General features: G+C 45.0%; 1 protein-coding gene across 1 annotated transcript; it reads right to left on the bottom strand.

The window, feature by feature from the left end:
* Positions 1-9,142: 9,142 nt before the first annotated feature.
* LOC131293027 (craniofacial development protein 2-like) lies at positions 9,143-10,118 on the bottom strand. Its single transcript, XM_058321106.1, has 2 exons — positions 9,471-10,118; positions 9,143-9,199 (listed from the first exon to the last, which is right to left on the bottom strand). The coding sequence occupies exons 1-2, from the start codon at positions 10,116-10,118 to the stop codon at positions 9,143-9,145; spliced, it is 705 nt and encodes a 234-aa protein (XP_058177089.1).
* Between the last annotated feature and the right edge of the window lie 10,335 nt (positions 10,119-20,453).

Raw genomic sequence — 20,453 nt, 5'->3', positions numbered from 1 at the left:
TGACTTTGCACTTGGCTTTATTTTTTCAGTCCTTCGTCTGAAAAGCTCTCGTCGCGGTGGAAAAAAATACATCCCTCACTGGTAACTCTCCCCCCGGATGCATCCCGATACGGCCGCGCGGCACAAGGGCTAGGATTTAAGGGGTAGGTTGGTTTATCTGGCCGCTTTCACAGAAGAACGCCTTTTTTAACCGTCGGTGTACCACGCGTGGGACACCGGATTCGTGGGACAAAATACCTCCGCGAGGACGACTCCAGGGAGCAAAGGAAAAAAAACACCACCCTCGACAACCCGCACGAGAAACGCATCATCTCCACGCGGGTCTATTTGGTAGCAGCGGTTGTTATCCTGTTCCGCGTTGCAAACGGATTCCCTCGAAGACAACAGGATTGTGCTCGTTTGCGCGCAGTGCGCAGTTCGATCCATATTGCACGCTGGGAGTGCATCGATGTATAAAACAGAATAGACTTGATCCAATTTAGTTCATCCCATTGGATGGAGGCTTTTTCTGTGTTCCTTTTTCAAACTCTTACGCCGCCTGTCTTTGTTTGCCGAACGGGGACAGAGGGCGGGCAAAGAATGCATTTTGCAATGCATTCCACATGCATGTGATTTTTAGCTGCGAACCCACGTGAAACAAAGCCAATGTTGGATACTTTATTGTTATGTGCTTAGTGCACTGGAGAAGCTTAACGTCAGCTTGACCTGTCCGAAACAATACTGCCCGATTCTCCCGGTACTTTCGTTTGCTGTTTAGGTGATAAATGTAAGGTTCATTGGCTATTGAAACATAGTTTTAGAACACCGCGACGAACCATACGTTCAATTAGAACAAAGAATTCTACGAACATTGAGCTATTCAATTTCCCACAATGGTTTAAACAGGTTAAAAAACCACTCAATATAAACTGTGGCCCAAATGAAAGAACGAAAATTGGTAGCAAACATAACGCCTGATAACAAACGGCCGCATCCACCACGTCGTCTTGTAATGGATACAGGAGATAAGATTGAATAATGAACCTTGGAAAATTGGTTACTCTGGCGGATAAATTTTGAATAAATTGAATGAAAACCTACGCACTGGAGCAAAGTGAGTGATATTGTAATGGGAAATAATGCGTACGTTCTACGGCAGGGCGGAGATACTCAGAACGGATAGAACGCGCTAGAGCAGAAAAGTATCAAAGAAAAGCTCGGGCGTATGGAGCCGTTTTGCGCATGGCTCCCTAGGGCTCCATCCGGGCGTAGGGGTTGTTATTCCCCAGACAGATGAGTAACATGTGTTGTTCCGGCGAAATAAAAGCTTATGCAGTCACTTATGATCAATCCCCCGAAGTGCTGGTTCAGTACCTGGAACCCTCCCGATATCGCTCGGCAACGTCTTTCCTGAGCTGACTAGGCAGATGATTGCGTGAAGTCTCCTGAGAACGAAGATGTATACTTTCTCATCCCGATACCGAGTCTAGTGTGGCCTTTCTGTCTGGCAGTTTTTTTTTTGCACCTTTTCAAAGTCGTTTGAAGTTGTTTACTCCATTGGAAAGAGTTTTCGTCAATGTGTCTCTACTTGGTAAGAAAAATGGAGACATGCGCGCTGTTAAATAAGTTTTGTTATTCTTGCGTCAATCTTTTTTTACGAACACTCAGCACTTTACACTCAGAAAATACATTTTGATTTGATTGATTTGCCAATTTATTAAAATCTACGGAATGTAATTACATTTAAAAAATATTGAGCAGATTTTCTTATCCCATACGGGTGTTGTGTTAGTATCAAACGGACGAGACAAACGAAAAGACCTTTCAAGCTCGCTCGTTGAATTCACATCAATTACAGAAATTATCATTGACGGTTTGAAGTGTATGTGTGTCAGCTAATAGTAAAAACAAGCGCACCGCTATCGGCATACATCAGGTAGGCATCTTCGGGTATCACAGAGGACAGGTCCATGATAACCAAGGAGAATTGTACGCCCTAGAGACCACATTGTCGGACTTCACAATCGAAATTCAAGATGGTGGAGTTTTGCCAAGAGAATCTGAATGTTGACACCTCAAAGCAGATTTAAGATCAGTATAAATAAAGTCGATTGGATTACTATTTGCCTATGAAGCGTGAATTGTAGAGACAAATTCAAACTGATTAGTAGTAACGAGCATTTGGGAAGAATCCGTGTTCATCAGTTCATTAGTGCATTAGGGACAATCATCTCAAACAGGTTTGATGTAGCACAGACAGATGTCATGCTACGATAGTTCTCAAACTGAGGTAATATTGTAAGAACGAGAAAACTGATAAAACCATTGTTAACGACCAACTAACATTGGTTTCGATCAGCTTCACACGTGCAACACTGAACGCGATGGAACAACGGAGCCAGAGGTTGCTTATCAAGTTTGTACGTAGTGTCAATGTTTAAACCACCAACATAGATGGCGGCGTCTAACTCAAATCCTCCTTTTTCCCACCACTGCTTCCGGATCACTTTTCCTGTTTGCTTAACTGATTTTCTTCCCCAGCGCAATTCTGATCATATGTAAATAGCGGGTCGTTTTCTCTAACTGACGACAACAGCCAACGGGAAGATATGTTTCGTCGAAACGAACATGGCTGAAAATTAAACAAAGCCTAAGCCAACAGTGTGCGCCAACCAAAGTGCACGTGGTGGCACGGGGATGGGATATGGGATTTTGTAATTCATTATCCACCATTATCGCATACGCACGCGGGAACGCACGATGGAAAAGTTGGATTGTACCTTAACGAGAGCGCCGCCAGCCTCAGCCGGCCTGGATGATGTGGCGTGGCAGGCCCAAATGTGCCACCCGTTAGCAACCTAATACGACACTTCACAGGAAATCTACATCCTATTCTAACGATCGAAGCCATTCGCACAAGTATATGAATAAATTTGAATGTTCATTGCCTTGCGGTATCGTGAGACGTTTCGGTCGTTTCCTTCCGTCGCTCAAGCAACGGTTTTGTTCATTAATCACACCTGTGTCACCACTTGATTCTAGTGCGAAACCATCCAAGGATGACAGAAAGTTACCAGAAGACAGTCAGAACTAGGAAATGAGATACCATTGCCAAGATACGGACATGATGAAACTTAATTTTACGAACATAATGCTTTAGTTGACACACACGTGAAAAAGCAACCATAAATGTTAGCTTCTCAAATGGTTCTAAAATGTCACCTCTACCGCTCGATTCCTGATCAGTATGCTTGAATTTTTAAACATTGCCCTTTTGAGTGATGTTGGCTAGAAAATCCAACGTTAATTGTATTCGCGTGCTTTCGGAAAAGCCGAAAAGCCTTCGCAACGAAGATAAAGTACTACACCAGTAGCAAAGTTTCCAAATAACTCTAACCCTTGCCTCAGTACCCAGCTACCTCGAAAGGCTCCACGCTTCGTTAGGTGTTTCTCGGTAAACACCCCGCAAAAGTTCTTTTGTTTCAGCCGCTCAGCCACCGGTGGCAACCCTGTTCGCCTGGCAGGTCGGCTCGCAAATGGGAACACTCACTTACATGTACCTACTGGCGTGCTACCGGGTAGCTGTAACATGCTGCCTGCCCGTGTTGTTATGATAAACATGTTTATGCTACGCCCTCGCTGAAAGGCCCAGGCCAAATGGGTGCCGCACAAATTACACTTCTCGCATGATTATTGACACATGTTTTAGCCGATAATTTCCCAGCAGTCACATCACTCCGGGTGGACCAGTGTCGTTGCTTTCAGTTTTCCCATACTTTCGTGCTGGTTTTGCTTACCAGTGGCGTACCCGATATGCACGGCCCTGGGCACTTTGGGGAAGGCTAGGAGCACCATGGGGTTGGGGAGTCTCCGGGCGACTATTATTCTTCGATACCGTCCAAGCTGTACCTGGGAATAGAACGTTTTAGAATAATTTCTCAGGCATGCACACACGAAGGGCATGCAAACCTGCCGATCGAAAATGTACTCACTAATCGAAAAATAGCTGGGTTTTTCCTGATTGTTGGACTCTACCGGTAGTAGACAAGTTCTGCAGGCAAGATTGAACACTTTACATTTGCTTTCTTGAATGAACAGTGGCGACTTGGATCAGAAATATTTTACAATTATTTTTAAAGTCAGAAATTACCACATTATTCGAATGGCGAAGCCTACTGTTTAAACAATTTGCACATTTTTATCACTTTAACTCTTGAATACACAGTTGTTGCATTGATAAAATAGCAATAGAAGGATGTGGCATCACGATCACCATACGATAGTAGACATGGCCTTATAATATAATAATAATACCTAGATGTCACGAGCGTACATGCTGTGCCAACCCCCTTGTACCGCCGCCTTTAAACCTCGACCGAACCTGAGCCTGGTTTCCCGAACCTTCAAGCCCTGGGAGAGCATCAAACGAGCATCATTGCGGCATCTCCATTGTCGAAACAGAATTGCTACATTTTGTCCGCCTTGTCATCCCAACTGGTCCATCATAGAAATTCTCATTTGGCAGACAGCATTTCCCATTTCGCTCCGGGATGGCTCAAGGGAAAACATTTGCTACTTATTTGCATTCGATACGGGAATGGAGGTCCCGCAACAAAGCTGCCTCTCGGTACAAGCACACGGCCATACAGTTTGCGTAGTGAACATTCGGTCTAATACCTTCCGCTTTCCTCTCTTTCACACACGCACACACGTACACGTAGTGTCTCTTTTCTCTTCATCGCACACAGTAGAGGGAAGACCAAGCTGGACATTTGCATGGCACCCGGGCAAGTGCGCCCTACGCCACGACGCGTTACAAATCAACGTTGTACGTCGAGAGTCGAAATGGCCTCTTTACACAGCGTTCGGCAAATGGCGGCACTGAATATATCGACCCTGCGCTCGGGCAGGCAGACTGCTGGAACTTATTTTATAAATTTAATGAACTTATTTGCATTGCCTCCGGAAGCGCGCTCGAGTGGATGCAAATCGTATGCAAACAAATTCGCTGTAAAATATGAACATTAACGAAATCAAATCAAACAGCACCGTTCGCCGCTTTTTGGGAAGATAATAATGCCGGGCAAACGCTAAACCCTTTGGCCGCGTTGGGCCAAACCCTCCGAAACCCTTCGCAAAGCGGCAAGCCTGTACGAGCCTTCCGGTGGGGGAAATCGATGGAAAGATGATAAACGTGCGTGCATTTGCGAGCGTGCTGCCATGGAAACACGGATTGATTGCTGCGTTGCCGGTGCTAATCTGGGGCCAACCGGAGCCTATCGCTAACCATAACATTCGATGCAGGGATTTGCCCACACAATGCGCCAGTCGAAAATGTTGCACTACCGGTGCGGAGGCACGCGGTGGTTACGCTTTCCAGTTTGCGGTTGCACAAGACTCACTGGAGCATTCATCATTAATTTGTATGATTGATGTTGACTTGCCGAGCAGTGCGTTGCCGTACCACAACACACACGCATCCCGTAACCCGCTCCACCTGCCGTGACCGTTTAATCCGTGCGGGTCTGGTCGGATTCGATTTAGGATCGACCGAAAACGGATCTCCCTCTACGGAGGCCCCTACCGCCCAGTTGCGTCCAGCTAGCCCTAGTTTGTTACATTTGATACCAGTTTTGGGCATTGCAATTCAAATCAGATTTATGTTCTTAGCAAATGAAGCACCAAGTGTAAACATTATTTATTTCAATTATAAGCTAGGGTAAAAATACAAACAAACGAGATCTGCACAAAATGATTTTTCACGCATCAACGAGAGTTAAAATTCTGAGAGAATCAGAGCTTACGTTTATTTATTTATTTGGAGGATTTGACTAAAATTTATCTAAATTTAATCCCTGTTTTTTTTTTTAAATAACTTCAACAGCAGCTTGCAACTGGGAACTGAACATTCACAGCGTGAGGCTCTCATATTACAAGGGGACTGAAATATATTACAATTTTTAAGTGGCTCAGCGATGGTTCAGAATTGTGATAAATGCGCTCGCATAAAAAAAGCTTGCACCACGTTTGCCAGCAAAATGTGGTTCTCAAACGAGCACTAACACCGGTCTGCACTAATCAACAGCAATTGTGAAGAGCCATAACTTAAAGTACCGTTTAAACTTCGCCCCTTCGGAGCAGGCCGAAAAGTGAGCACCGTTCCGTCGAAGGTGAAAGTTTCCCTTCAGTGAACCCCATAATTGATGCTTGGGCCAAGTTTTGACGCCGAAGTGACGGTCCTTTCGGAGACGCGCTCCGCGCAAGCTACCCATTCGTTGGGGATGCAATATTTCACCACCATGGTCCCGGTGGTTACCATGGGCACCAAAGGTTCGCGCCACTGTTGCCACGGGCCTCGGACATTAACAATGCTCCAGCAAATCTGCTCGCAGTAGCAGTTTTAAAAATAATTACGCTCATTATCATCCGCCACCCGACGTCCTTTGCATCATGATGATGGTGGCGTCGGGACGGATTACTTGAGAAAGTTTTATGATTTTCTTTTTTTTTTTTGCTTTACTGCTCCATCCGCTGCTTTTCACAACGGCTGTCGCAACTCGTTTCACCCTCGGCTTGCCGACACGCAACATCCCGCCAGCGGCGCGTCAGCGGAAGATTTATCTTTCTTCTGCAGCAAAAGATCTGTTCCCACCAGCGTGGGTTGCATTCCACCCGGACCCATTATGATGCGAATCGTTCTTTGCAAAGTGCCGTTTGCGCGCTTAACGATGTGCACTTTTGCTGCACTTTTGGTGCACTTTCCAGGCGAGGTCGAAATGGTAAATAAGGCTGCCCGGTTTCACTCTAAACGGAGCGGCCCTGTCAGCCCCGATGGTGGCTGCCTTCATAATCGCAAGTGGCAATCGTTTAGTTTTAAATATTTCCACCAATGGTTCTACGACGGGGGAAAATCAGAGCAAAAGCAGTATAATTGCGGGAACAAAGGAATAATTTATTGGTACTGTTTTCGTTTGTTTCTTCGCAAAAAAGGTGATAATACTTGGTTTGAATAAATGCTAGTTTTTATTGTGATTTTCAATCGAAATTTATCTCGAATCGAAAAGCGAATAGAAAGAAAAGATTAGCTGACATTTCCATAAAAATGAATGCCATTATATTGACTGCACAACAAATGTGCTCGTCGCTTAAGTGAATATTTTACAAAAATAATGTTTCATTCTCCATTATTTGCTAATAGATCACACATTCTAATTGATTAGTTTACTTACTTACTTACTTATGTGGCGCTACAACCGCTGAGCGGTCTTGGCCTGACGAAGCTCCATCCGAAACCGCTCACGGTCGCTCGCCACGCTGGTCCAATTCCGTATCCCGGCTTTATTGGCGGCTTCGTCTACGCCATCCTTCCATCTCAATTTAGGCCTACCACGCCTCCTCTGTCCTTGGGGACAGCCTAAAAGGACTTTACGGGCTGGGTCGTCCGGTGCCATTCTCATGACATGACCAGCCCACCGGAGCCTGGCGAGTCTAATTCGCTGTACGACAGTAAGGTCACCGTACAGCTCGTAGAGCTCGTCGTTATAGCGGCTCCTCCATTGTCCCTCCTCACATACGGGGCCAAAAATCCTCCTGAGCATCTTCCTCTCGAACACGGCTAAGAGGGTTTCGTCAGATTTGGACAGAGTCCATGTCTCGGAGGCGTATGTGAGCACTGGTACTATGAATGTTCGGTATAGTCCCAGCTTCGACTGTCTTGACAGGTATCGTGAGTGGAAGAGATTTCTCAGACTGTAATATGACCGGTTGGCTGCCAGCACCCTAGCGCGAATTTCATCTTCAATGTTGTTGTCGGTGCTGACCTTTGACCCAAGATAGGTGAAATTTTGGACGACTTCAAAAGTGCGTTCACCTACTTGTACGTCACCCCCGCGTAGGCTTTCGGCAATTGTTGGCAGGGCCGCTGATGGTGCCACCATCATCTTGGTTTTCCCCTCGTTTATCTGCAGCCCGAGGTTATTCGCCGCTTGCTCGATCCTTTGGTATGCTTCTGCTACATAGGAGAGCCTTCTACCAATAATATCAATATCATCAGCGTATGCCAGGATCTGGATTGACTTATAGAAGATGGTCCCCGAAGTTTCCACCTCCGAGTCTCGGATGGCCCTCTCTAGCGCTAGGTTGAAGAGTATGCAGGCAAGCCCATCCCCTTGGCGCAGTCCCTTGGTGGTAGCAAAGGGACTTGAGAGTTTTCCATCCACCTTCACCTGACAAGTGACGTTGGTCATGGTCATTCTTACAAGTCTGATTAATTTAGCCGGGATTCCAAATGAGCTCATGGCTTGATACAGTTTTACCCTGGCTATGCTATCATATGCGGCTTTAAAGTCAATGAAGAGATGGAAAGTGTTTTGTTGGTACTCTGCCATCTTCTCCAAGACTTGCCGCATGGTGAAGATCTGATCAGTGGTTGATCTCCCTCTTCGGAATCCCCTCTGATAGTTTCCTACTATCTCTTCAGCGTATGGGTCAAGTCGTTCTTGAAGAACGAGGGAGAATATTTTGTAGGCGGTATTCAACACCGTAATACCCCTGTAGTTACTGCAGTCTAACTTATCTCCCTTTTTGTATATGGGGTAGATGATACCAAGATTCCAATCACAAGGCATCGATTCGCTATCCCATATCTCAGATATCAGTCGATGAATTTCGTTCTCTAGATTTGCGCCTCCGTTTTTGATCAGTTCGGCTGTTATTCCGTCCGTGCCAGGCGACTTGTTGTTCTTGAGGCGACGGATAGCCTTTCGTGTTTCTTCAATGCTAGGTGGCTGAAGCATGATTTCATCTGCTGGTGGAGCCTCCAGCTGCTCGTTAAACTGATCATTTAGTAATTCATCGAAGTACTGAGCCCACCGCGAGAGGACCTCTGGCTGGTTGCTGACCAGATCTCCATCCTTGCTGCGACAGCAGGTCACCTTCGGATTAAAGGTGCTTCGGTGGCCTGCTATCGCTTGGTAAAACTGTCTTGCGGGTCCGTAACGCACTCTGGTTTCCTCGAGTTTTCGCATTTTGGCGTCCTCCCACAATTGCTTCTTTCGCTTGAAAACTCGCTTCTCTTCTCGTCTGAACCGGTGATATTCTTCTGCGCATGCCCGTGTTCTTTGTTTCTGCTGCATTGCTCGGTATGCGCAGTTTTTGCGTTCATTCACAAGTCTACACTCTTCGTCGTACCAGCCAGATCTGGTGTTGCCACGACGTTCTCCTAAAACGTTTTTGGCACAGTTCGTGATCGTTGTTTTTAGAGCATCCCATCTCCCGCTCGTATCTGTTTCTCCTTGTAGCAGTAGTAGAGACTCATCTATGGCTCCCTGGTAGGAGAGTTGGACTCGACTGTCCTTAAGAGAGTCCGTGTTGTATCGTGTCTGCGTGTTGCTTCTACCCACATTGGCTCGTGGGCAGGCGATCCTGCATCTTATCATTAAGCCAACCAGGTAATGATCAGAATCGATGTTGGCCCCCCTATAGGTTCTGACGTTTAACAGACTCGATTGATGGCGGCGGTTAATCAACACGTGGTCGATCTGGTTGGAAGTGGCTCCATCCGGGGACACCCACGTGGTTTTGTGAATGTCCCGTCGCGCAAACTTGGTACTTCCGATGACCAGATTGCTCGCTGCTGCGAACTGGACCAATCTACTACCGTTTTCATTGCTGTGCTCGTGTAGACTGTGGGTTCCGATGTACTGGCGGTACATCGACTCCCTACCGACTTTAGCATTGAAATCCCCCAGGATGATTTTGACGTCATACCTGGGGCAGCTTTCATAGAGTTTCGCGAGGCGGCCGTAAAACAGGTCCTTCTCCTCTTCATCTTTGTCTTCGGTAGGGGCATGAACGTTAATGAGGCTTATATTATGAAATTTGCCTCGCATGCGCAGGTAGCATAGCCTATCGTTTATAGCCTTGAAATCAATGACTGCGGACTTCGCACGTTGACCTACGGCGAAGCCCGTGCCGAGCATGTGGTGGCGGTCGTGGCAGCTATAGTAGATGTCGTAGCTACTGCCACGCCTATTCTGCACACCACTGCCTAGCCAGCGTATCTCTTGTAGTGCGACGAGGTCCATGTTTAGCTTGGCTAGTTCATCGTCCAATTGTTTCAAGGCTCCGGTTCTATACATTGTGCGTACGTTCCATGAGCCCATTTTAATCGTTGTCCGGGGGCGTTGCATAGGTCCGTTACCGTTGAATCCGTTCCGTATATTGTTGATTCGTCTTTCCGTAGTCCTTGTTACTGGGGCCGGGTGACTGGCCCTGCGACCCAGTGGCAGCTTTGGTTGCGCCTGGTTGCCCCCCAGGCGTTCAAGCAGTCCGGCAACCCGGACTGCTCACCCCCCTTCTGCCTTAGCCATGCATCCCCATCCTCCCAAGGGGGTGGGATTGTACCCGTTTACCCAAGCTCGGATAAGCGGGGCTACATGTACACGGTCTGTATGGCTTGGACATACCAGAATAGGAGTTGGGTTGAAGAGCCTATGTAGCCTTCAGGAGGCGTCGGATCCTACCCCATTCACAGACCTGAATGGTGATTAGTTTACACTTACGTTTATATTGCAAACATTTACAATGTAAAATTCTCCACTTCCTAGTCATGATATGCATCTTATTATTGTCCCAAGCTACAAATAGTAAAAGAGCTACGGTTGTTGGAAAAAATAATCAGTTTCTCAAAGCTCAACCTACAAGAATGAAGCTTGAGAAAATGTCGTGCTCCTCTAATCTTTCATATCCGGAAGGATCGTTACAATTTACATAAAAAGAATGTATTTTTTCTCATCCGCTTTTATTTAAAAAAAAGGTTTGTTGAATATTCAACAAACATTACTGTCCTTACAGCATGACTAAAATTTTTTGGAGGAATGAATTCGACTCTCTTCAAAGAATTGTGTTTATTTTCAGGCATCATATAACAATACAATGTTGCTAGGTAAGATTTTCAAAATAGGTTCCATTTAAACAGTTGCTTAAATTATGAAACCGGTAATTTTGAGAGAAGCGTTAGAACACGTCAATTTTTGAAGATGACCAAAACATCACGTAACATTTTCTCTCCATTTCTTGCAGCACTTCCTTGAGAAGTTTTTATTGACCCATACATTTCCGTGCCACCTGGTGCGGGGTATAAATGGAAACAGAATGTCAATTCGCCAGTGTTTGAGATGCCGTTGAAAAAGTAAAGTTTCGTTGTTTGTAACGGTAAGGACCGGGTAGGTGAGGAGATTAGAAGTGATTTTTTCCAAAACCCGGTAACAAGCCATTCAATTGGCCACTCACGAAAATGGTGCTCCAAATGGACCAGCAACATGGTTTGCTGAAGTTGACTTTTCCAAGAAGCTTTCGCCCGATAAGGGCACCGGTTCACTTGCCACGGAGGCATAAATCTCTAATTGCCAATAATTCGCCACAGGAAAACATGGAAGGTGGAAGTGGAAATTTGGCACAACTGACAGAATCGATTGGTTGAGGTCCCATTTTTTTCCGGCTGCTCGGTTGGTGCAAGTATTCGGGCCGTTTTGAAATCCAGTTTGCACCGAAAAACGTAGAAAAAGTTCTTGAGGAGGAGGTCGATAGCGAGACTGTTGCTGGCCGAGTGGCGCAAAAGTCTTACCAACCGGACAGTTGGAAAAACTCCAAACCCAAGACGAGTGTTTTCAGGCGATAGCGGGCCTTTTTCTTCGGAGTTTCTTTACGGAGTTCAACTCGACTTGGCGGAAAAGTTGACCGGCGAGTTTTATTTTTATACCAAACGCCTCCAAATCCGGCAATCAAACGGAAAAAAGCAAAATGAAAAGGATCGACCGAAAGTTGGCAACTTTGTATTCGATTGCACAGACGGTCCCGGAACTCTCCAGCCATTGTAACCGTGATTGCGCCAACAAGAATCGGCCCGGCTCGAGGATTTAATAAGTTTTCTTATTAGGCGAAAATTAAGAAAACTCTGCGCGATCGCACATCGGACGCATCGGATTTTTACTAACCACAAATTTCTCCAGCAGCACCTTGCGCGAAAGGAAAACATCGCTTCCTCGAATGCAACGCCGAATATTTTTCATTTTATTCGCCAATTTTTTTTTATTAACGCACGATCAGGCACGACTCTGCTAGCTGAAAGTGCAAACAGGCCATGAGAGTTTGTACGCCCACGTAGTCCTAGGTGTGTGAGAATGTTATGTTATCGCACAATTCCACCCTCGCGTGCAAACTTCATGCCAGCAAAGGTGATTCAGTGGAAGGTAGTTCTACTTCTCTGTTTTCGCATCGTTCTTGCAATTGTGTGAGCAAGGGTCACCGAGTTATGTTTTTATTTTTCTTGCTTGAAAACCAAGTAAAAACTTTAGATATTATTCTTTTACTCAACTCCCACCAGCACAGGTTTTTCAGCGTCGTTTTGGTACCACTTGTCCTTCAATCGTCCGGCTGGATTTGAAAAGAAAACATCAAACTTTGGCAAACTTAGCCCCGGATGCAGTGCAGCGCTAGAGGTGCAATGTTTCGGTAAGTTTTCTGTAGTTTCTTTTTTTTCAAAGAAATATGTTTGCTAGGTATATTTTATTTTTGGCGATGCTTTAACGTATGCCTTTTCCAAACACGAGTTTCAAATTAGTTAATTTATCTTTAATAACTTCATAAACTATGTTGTCACGGTAACAACAACCTTTTTAAAATGCGCTTCATATTATTCTTTACCAAATTTAGTAAATAGTAGTTTAATAAAACTCTATCCTAAATCCCTCAAAAACTGATGAATGTTTTGTAAAAACTTGAACTCCATCCGCCGTGTTGTTGATCATACTTCAACTGCGCCGTTATTTCAAATCGAAACATACTTGGAACTCAATCGAACTAGCAACAATATACATACTAAGTTATTGGAATAACTAAGACGAATGTAAAATTTCCATCTGCTGGTTCACAAATAAAGTCATCTAATAAACTTCGTAAAATTACTTTGAACAAGAAACACTTACAGTGCATGGATGGAAATGTTTTATTCTCATCCACGTTCCAAGCGGGCTATTGTGAGCTTCTTACACGAGGGAAACAAATTCTTAGCCATATCCGAAGAAATCATTATTGAAAAATTGTTTCCGGATTGCTGCCCTCGGTTGCTCCCAAAAGTGCCGGTGAAAAGCTTTCCCGTCTCTGTGTCCAACCATTCGCTTCGTCCCCTTCGCTCCCTAGCGTGATAAATAAGATTTCGTGCAATAGGTTGAATTCTTGCAGCTCCCAGCTGAACAGAATCGTCCTCGTTCGCCTCTGCACGTGGTCGAATGTTGATTCCTGGCACCTTTGGGCGCCAGCTGAAATCGAATCGTTTGCACCGATACAAATTGACCTCTCTGACCTCACCAGTACCTCCCGAGAGAGAGTGCAACAAAAGGGGGATGGTGATTGGAAGAAGGAGAATTTGCTTTCGAAATTCTTCCGTGCGATGGAGAGTTGGCTGGCTGTTTTTCCTCCCGTTTGCTGATGGTGCACGGTGACGCTCCGATTGGAAATGAATTGCATCAGCTGCACGTACGTGTTGGAATGTAGATAAAAATATCTTCATCTCGTGATGCCCAACCGGCTTGGTGTTTCATGCACCCCTTGGCCTTCTCACTCGAGGGATACGAGTATAAGATGCACGTGAAAACGGGCACGGATTGATCGGGGGCCAATTCGACCCAAACGGAGCACTTTCGTGTGTATGTAGCAGCGATCATATTGGAAAAATTCCTTCATCAGCTGCAGCGAGCGACTGCTTGCCTTTTATTAGGTCGAAGCGATGCTGCTGCCGATGCTCCGCCTGATGATAAAGAGATTAAAGCCGGAGGGTAGAATTAGGAATCAGTGCTTAAAGCTGATTCGATGAAGCGATGCTACGGACCACTCTTCAGGGCGTCCGTGGGCATTTTTCATAAAAATCTCATTACGCTCAGCCAACGGAAAATGTTTATTCAATCAACATCATCCCTTCTATCTGGTCGTGGAAATCAGCTTTGAAGTTATTAGAAATTTTCTTTGTGGAGTTGGACAAAATATTCGAATGATTATAAAAAAAAGCATTCATTCACATGATTCATCCTGGCATACGGACAAACGAAGGTCATGACAACGACGAAACTATGTTTGCTGCATGTGAACGATATTTAAAATATAAATGGGCAGTTTGGAATGCCGAAATAAAATTCCATTAACGCTGCACGAGTCAAGTAAACTAATCAGGTTAGCAAAAAGTGAAGCAAAATTTAAAAAAACACATTAACAATAAGAAAAATTGGTAAGAAAAAAAACTATAGGAAGTTTAAATTTAAAAGCAAACCCCTTGAACTCTCCGCCACCCGTTGTTTCCCATCGTTTGCTGCATTCTAAAAGATTAATTCCATATGCTTAAATGACACTAGCTTCTCAAAACCAATATCAATCAGGGTAAAAATTGTCATCGTAGCAGAAAATGCAATTACACGCTTCCCCAAGTATTGTCCAGTTTTTCGAGACACGCTTCGTTCAAAAGACTCGACGTTTAAAATCAGCGCAACCTAAAAGCTGCCAAGAATGAAAATTCAATCACGCCGCGAACCCACGGTATCATGAAACCGACGGTAATACAAACCAATCACACCGGAAGGTTTTCCTCGGAACAGAGGATTATCTCCTCAATATTGTTGTTGCCCTGTCGGTTGACACGGATTGCCCTTGTTTTACGGGCGCAATCTTGGCGGGAGGCAGCGCAGACAAAAGGGATCAACTTTCTCCACCCCCCTCGCCCTGGGGAGGCGGATAAAGCCAAATAGCCCACCGAACGAGCGAGACTGGTCCTTCTTCGCGAGGATGACTCAATTTCTGTCCTGCGAGCGGAAAGCATTTATCTTGCACCGGAAAGTGTTTCGAGCGTGCCGAGATGGGCCATCACTTGGGGCCAGGAGCCACCAATCGATTGCTCCTGCAGGAAGAGGAGGCGGCAACAGCAGAGAGAGAGAGAGAGAGAGAGCCCGTCTGCATCACTCATCTTTACTCACGACCACCCGTGTCTCCCAGGGGAGGAACTATCTGAGGGCAATAAAAGTGAAATATTTGTGTCAATAAAGGACGTCGGCGAGGAATTATTTCTTTTTTTATAGCTGTCACACGTCATAAAAATAGATCTCGTGTGGTTTATCGCCGCCAGGTCGCCTCCGATTCGGACGGGTCCGGGGTGTCGTCCGGTCGGTTACGGCTCGTTACCACCGCCAGGAGCAGGCCGGGAAGAAGTCAGGATGGAGGCACGCGGGGGTGAAGTTTGATTCCATTCCGGCGCTGGAGAGCTGACGCTGGCCGTGTGGTCGTAAATTGAAAAGTAAATTGCCATTAAATCAAGCGGGTTAACTCGGGCTGAGATTTTCAGCAGTCCCACCGAAAGGAATGCAGGGCGAAACAAAGAAGCGGATGCGGAAAAATGCTATCCTTCTAGGAAACGGGTTGAATGCGACGACGTGAACAAACACTAAGTCCTTGTCCACTTTCTCTCCCTCTAATGCGTTGCCCGGACAGGGGCACTACGGGCCGAATCACACTCGCTCTCGGTCCGGTCCGTCACATTTACTTTGGGGTAAAAGTATGGAAATCCATTATTTTAATTGAATTCTACAGGAACGCACTTCACTGCACTTTGGCAGTGCATTACCGCACGAGCACACTTCAGCGTGCCGGAAATGAATAGTTTTCCCCAGTTTGTTGTCGTTGAAGACATTTGGATTGGAGAGCTATTACAAAAAAACGAACCTCCTTGATGTCCTCATCCCAAAAACATAGAACCCAAAGTCGATGGGCCATTTAGATGCCGGCCATCGGTCCATCTAGGAGGGCACTTTTCGAGGAGCTCGGGAGTGGAGGTGTTACAGGAAACTTTCCGAACCGAAGTACCACCGATGGCCACTTGCATGAGACACATTACTGGGATGCTTAGGCCACTACTTGACCCGGGCCAGGCCGAGTGCATTAGTTAAACGCCTAAGTGGCACGATAAATTTTACCCCAAACCCATTGCTCAGCATGTCCTCCGGTTCACCCGGTGTCCGGTGGTACCAGCTTTCCCAGTGCCGCCGTAGACAAACGATCGAATCCTGAAGCTGGCTGGAGTTTCTTGAGCTCATCAGAAAGCACTCCAGTTCGGGAATGTGTGGAATGCTTGAGATAATTTATAAATCTATCTCATCGATCCTGGCGATTTGATACGCTTTGGCCAGGGCGCTGGGGCGCTGGGTTTCGTCGAATCTCGAGCTGGTAACCGGGCAACTCTTCCCTTTATCTCACGCGCAGCCATGCGTACGCGGATCGGAATGGGAAGGATCCGGTTGACCATACCATAGAGGTGAAGTACGCCGTTGGGCGGGGGAGAGGGATCATTAGAGGATTTCGTTAATCGAATTGCTTATCGAAGGTTTCTTTCTTCGATGACTTTTGCCCCAACTGGGCGCTCCTTCTTTTACGTCTCGGTGGACGATAATTAGTTCGATTATAAATCTAGTTTGCAATTACGTCTATCACAGGATTCAATTAATTCCCCCTCGCAGCTGCACGGTAGATTCGGTGGAGTCTTTTGCCTCACGGTACGATACAAACACACACGGTTGGAGGAGTGAGCCATTACGAAGACAGCCACGTGATCGAACGGTACGATTCCCGAAAGACATTGAGTGTAACATTTAATAAACCGGAGATTACTTTCACCCAGAAAATAACAATTTCGCATCATCAAAATAAGGTACCAAACCATACAAATATATAACCAAACCACACGTACTGAAGGAAACTGCTGGTTATGAAATAAAACTGGTACGTACTACCACTATCATTTCTACTCGCATACATAGTTGCTTCATAATTGTTGGGTCGAATTGAAAGAAATTGAATGCTACCGTACACCAGATATTTCATTTAATGTTTTGACCGGCATCCAGCAACGCAAACCATACACGTTCACATCGGGTTTCGATATCTCCATTGCCACAACGCTCTCACAGCTCTCCTTATCTGAACGGCAATTTAGCTGCCATAAGTCGCAGTAAGTCGGCCGAAGACCCGGAGGCATACTTCGCCCACCCTTTTCGATTGGGTGCACCCACAACTTCCACTATTAAACATTTTAATGGATTACACTACTTACGGCTTATCTACGGAGGCATTTAATTCAATTTGTGCGGGGAAGCACAAAAGGATACTCGAAACGATGTAAGCTGACCTCAGCCCCGGACCTAAGCAAGACCCGTTTGCAGAACGTCGAAGTGGTCGAAACAGAGCCGAATAGGGCGAGTGAGGACCTTTACCTTGGGCATTTTTATTCCGGAGCTCCTAAAAGAGTGTTGGATAAGAACCCATATGTGTGTGTCGTACGTGCGTGTGACCATACGTTGTTGAAACGAATAAGGATTGGTTTCAAGTGTTGCTACTCTAGGCAGATTAAATTGGAAGCAACGATTGCAATGAATTTCATCGTCTTGGAAATTCATAGTGAAAGAATCTCGGCGTAGGCTAGCTCTAAGAATTGTATTGAAATTTTCATGTTCCTCATACGTAATAGTATCCGGCAAAGATTCAGAGAAATTGTTGTAAAACTTCTAAGGAAACCTAGAAATAGCATACCTTATCAGTACATTGTTTCACATGCAAAAGGATTAGAGCAAATGTAAAGAACTGAAATGGCGAAAATTTCTATCTATCATTTCACATAACCTATCAACAATTTGTTCGTTACAATCGTGATGGAATGTTTGTGCCTGATAAATTCAATATTTATTATGACCGCTTACTCCGGAATCTTAAATATTGAATTTTAGCAAAGTCGGGATCTAAGTTTCCTAGGAAAGTAATGCAATTAACTTTTTGATAACGATCGTGTTTTCACTTTAATTTAGAGCATTGAGTCAAATTAAAATGAACAAAACACAGGAATTTCACCTGTTTCCTTCACTAGAGCATTCAATGATTAACAATTCGAGCGTATAAGCATGTCGTTAAAAATAGTAAAGAACTATAATTAAAATTTAAATATGAACGACAAACCTTCAGGATATTGTCAATCCATTTCATAAACTCAAGATGTACACACAATTTCCAATAGATCATGTTTGGATAAACTAAATTTTATCCTTAAACTAACCCACTCAAATCCACCGATTCCGTTCGGATTTGGACGAGTTTGGATGTTTGCCAAAAAAAAAAGTGCCGGTCCTGGATTTGTAACAATTCGCCTTCTCACTACAACGATTTCTACTTTCCAGTAACGTCGTTTTTCGCGAACAAATCCTACTAGAGCGTAATAACAGCCATTTTGGCGCAATTCAGCTTCCACTGTAGGGAAGCGGGGAGTAAAAAGTAAAGCACAAAAAAATCCCTGCGAGTTTAAACGGATTCTTAATGTGAGAAAACCGACACTTGGCTTCCCACACAAGTGCGCTCTGTGTCGCAAGCTTTCGGGACTATGCCCCGTCCTGGAGGGCTGTAGAGTTTTGTACTCTCCGCTTTCTTTGTCGCCCGCACGTTCGTCGCCGCAACCCACAGTTTGCCATCACGCAAACGGAAAAGCCTTCGAATACATTGGAGGGCACGATCCCGGGGCCCGGCAGCCGAACGAAAGGTCTGATTTTATTCCCGTGGCTAAGCCGACCAAAATCTTATCTGCTGCTTGTGGCAAATATAAACCCGAAAGGAAAAGATTAAGCCGCCGGAAGAAGGACAACATTGGGCCACACTCTTCGGCCAGGCAGGGAGGTTTTGAGGCTTGTTCGGCGCTGGCCGGGAAGAGAGGTAAGATTATTTCTTCTTCTGCGAACAGCCGAGCCACTGCATTGTGTCAGTGTGTTCGGCATCGCGAAGATGGCACCGAGATGATGAAATGCCGAGGGGTAAAGGGGTGTCCGAGAAAGTGCAGTCTTGTGGAAGAAAACACCGGGTGGAACAAAAACACTCCTATCGGGTGAAAATGTTCCACCCCAAACGAACTGCTAGGCCCCAGAACTCTTGTTCACGTGTCAACTCTAGCCATATATTTTCTGCCGGGTAAGTGTCACAGACAGATCCTAAAGGATCCACGCACAACGAATGGAATTCAATCGGTACACAGTTTAAGGGACTTACTGTGAACAAACATAAAAAAAATCAACAAACTACACCATATAAAAGTGTAGGTAAGAGACAACTTTCAAAAATTCGAGGACCAATGTTGCATTTAAAAGATTGATTTGTTTTAGCTAATCAGGTCCGAATTTTTTCCTCGTTAATAAATGGTGATTTATTTATAGATAAATATAATTTATAAACAGCTGCTATATCACCGTACAAAAGCTACTTAACTGATGAAAAGATTTATTTCACAAATGATAAAACTTAATCATTGTTGAAAGAGTATTTCAACAGAAAAAAGCAGACACTGGATTTTAAGTTCACTTGCACGAGTGGCTAAAACTTTCGTGCCTCTTTATTCTCTATCAACGACAATAACAATGGTCGCGCCGCTTATATACTATGCCGGTTTAGTTAGTTTTTTCGTTTAGGTTGTACTACCAGTTTCGGTGACACTTGCGTTTTGACGGCAGCTGTCATGCCGTTGCTTTGTTTTGCAACAATCATTGATTGGCTGATTTTCTAAACGAAAATGCAACAACAAAAACTCCGTGTATTGGAGTACTTTAGATTTGCCTCAAAAGGATATAATTATATACACATATGCAAGTAGGCTTTGCAACATTTGATGTAAAACTTCGTTTTCGGAGTAAATGATAACCTTCATTAGTTCTACAATATGCAACAAGCAAAGTTTTGTGTTACAGAACCAGTTTGTTAGTTGCGGTTAACCAACTTCAGAATCAAAATAATAACTTAAGACATTACCTATGCTAAATTTAATTATAATTTAACACCATCCTCTTTAACCATTCAAGCTTGTTGATCCCTAGTTCAATAACTTGATTAGAATTAGATCAATTGAACTGTTCGAAGCCACTTGCATAATTACATGTTGAAATTACTGGCTGAAAAGACATTACACTGAATATAACGATCTCCAACGATGGGATGCAATCTTCGGAAATGGTTCGATTGTTCCGGAAAATTTACCCATTGTATCGGCCATAAACGAACCGAACAATTCGTTATCGTAATATTGCAACACTCAACAACACCACCACCAATCCGAGCCCGGATCGACGGTCTCGAACTTTCCATCGACGGAAACAAAACCGACCATACATCGTCCAACCGCATACCTACATCCGTCGCGCTTCCTTTTGCACCGGGCGAGTTTTCGCAACCCGACCCGAGCACGGTGCACTTTGAGCGTTGACCACAGGGCGCAGTAATTTCCGGCTGGACCCAGACTGGCAGGCGATCCTGGCGACCTTCTTCGGCTCGCCTCTCTCCGATGGCGGCACATCTTGGCGCACACCGAACGCCATCATCGAGCGTTTGTGCAACGGTTTTGCCAATGAAAAACTATT

This window comes from Anopheles ziemanni, chromosome 2, assembly GCF_943734765.1.
Source record: "Anopheles ziemanni chromosome 2, idAnoZiCoDA_A2_x.2, whole genome shotgun sequence".
Classification (NCBI taxonomy): Eukaryota; Metazoa; Arthropoda; class Insecta; order Diptera; family Culicidae; genus Anopheles; species Anopheles ziemanni.
The sequence above is the reverse complement of the archived record's forward strand: the minus strand, read 5'-3'. Positions and strand labels throughout refer to the sequence as shown.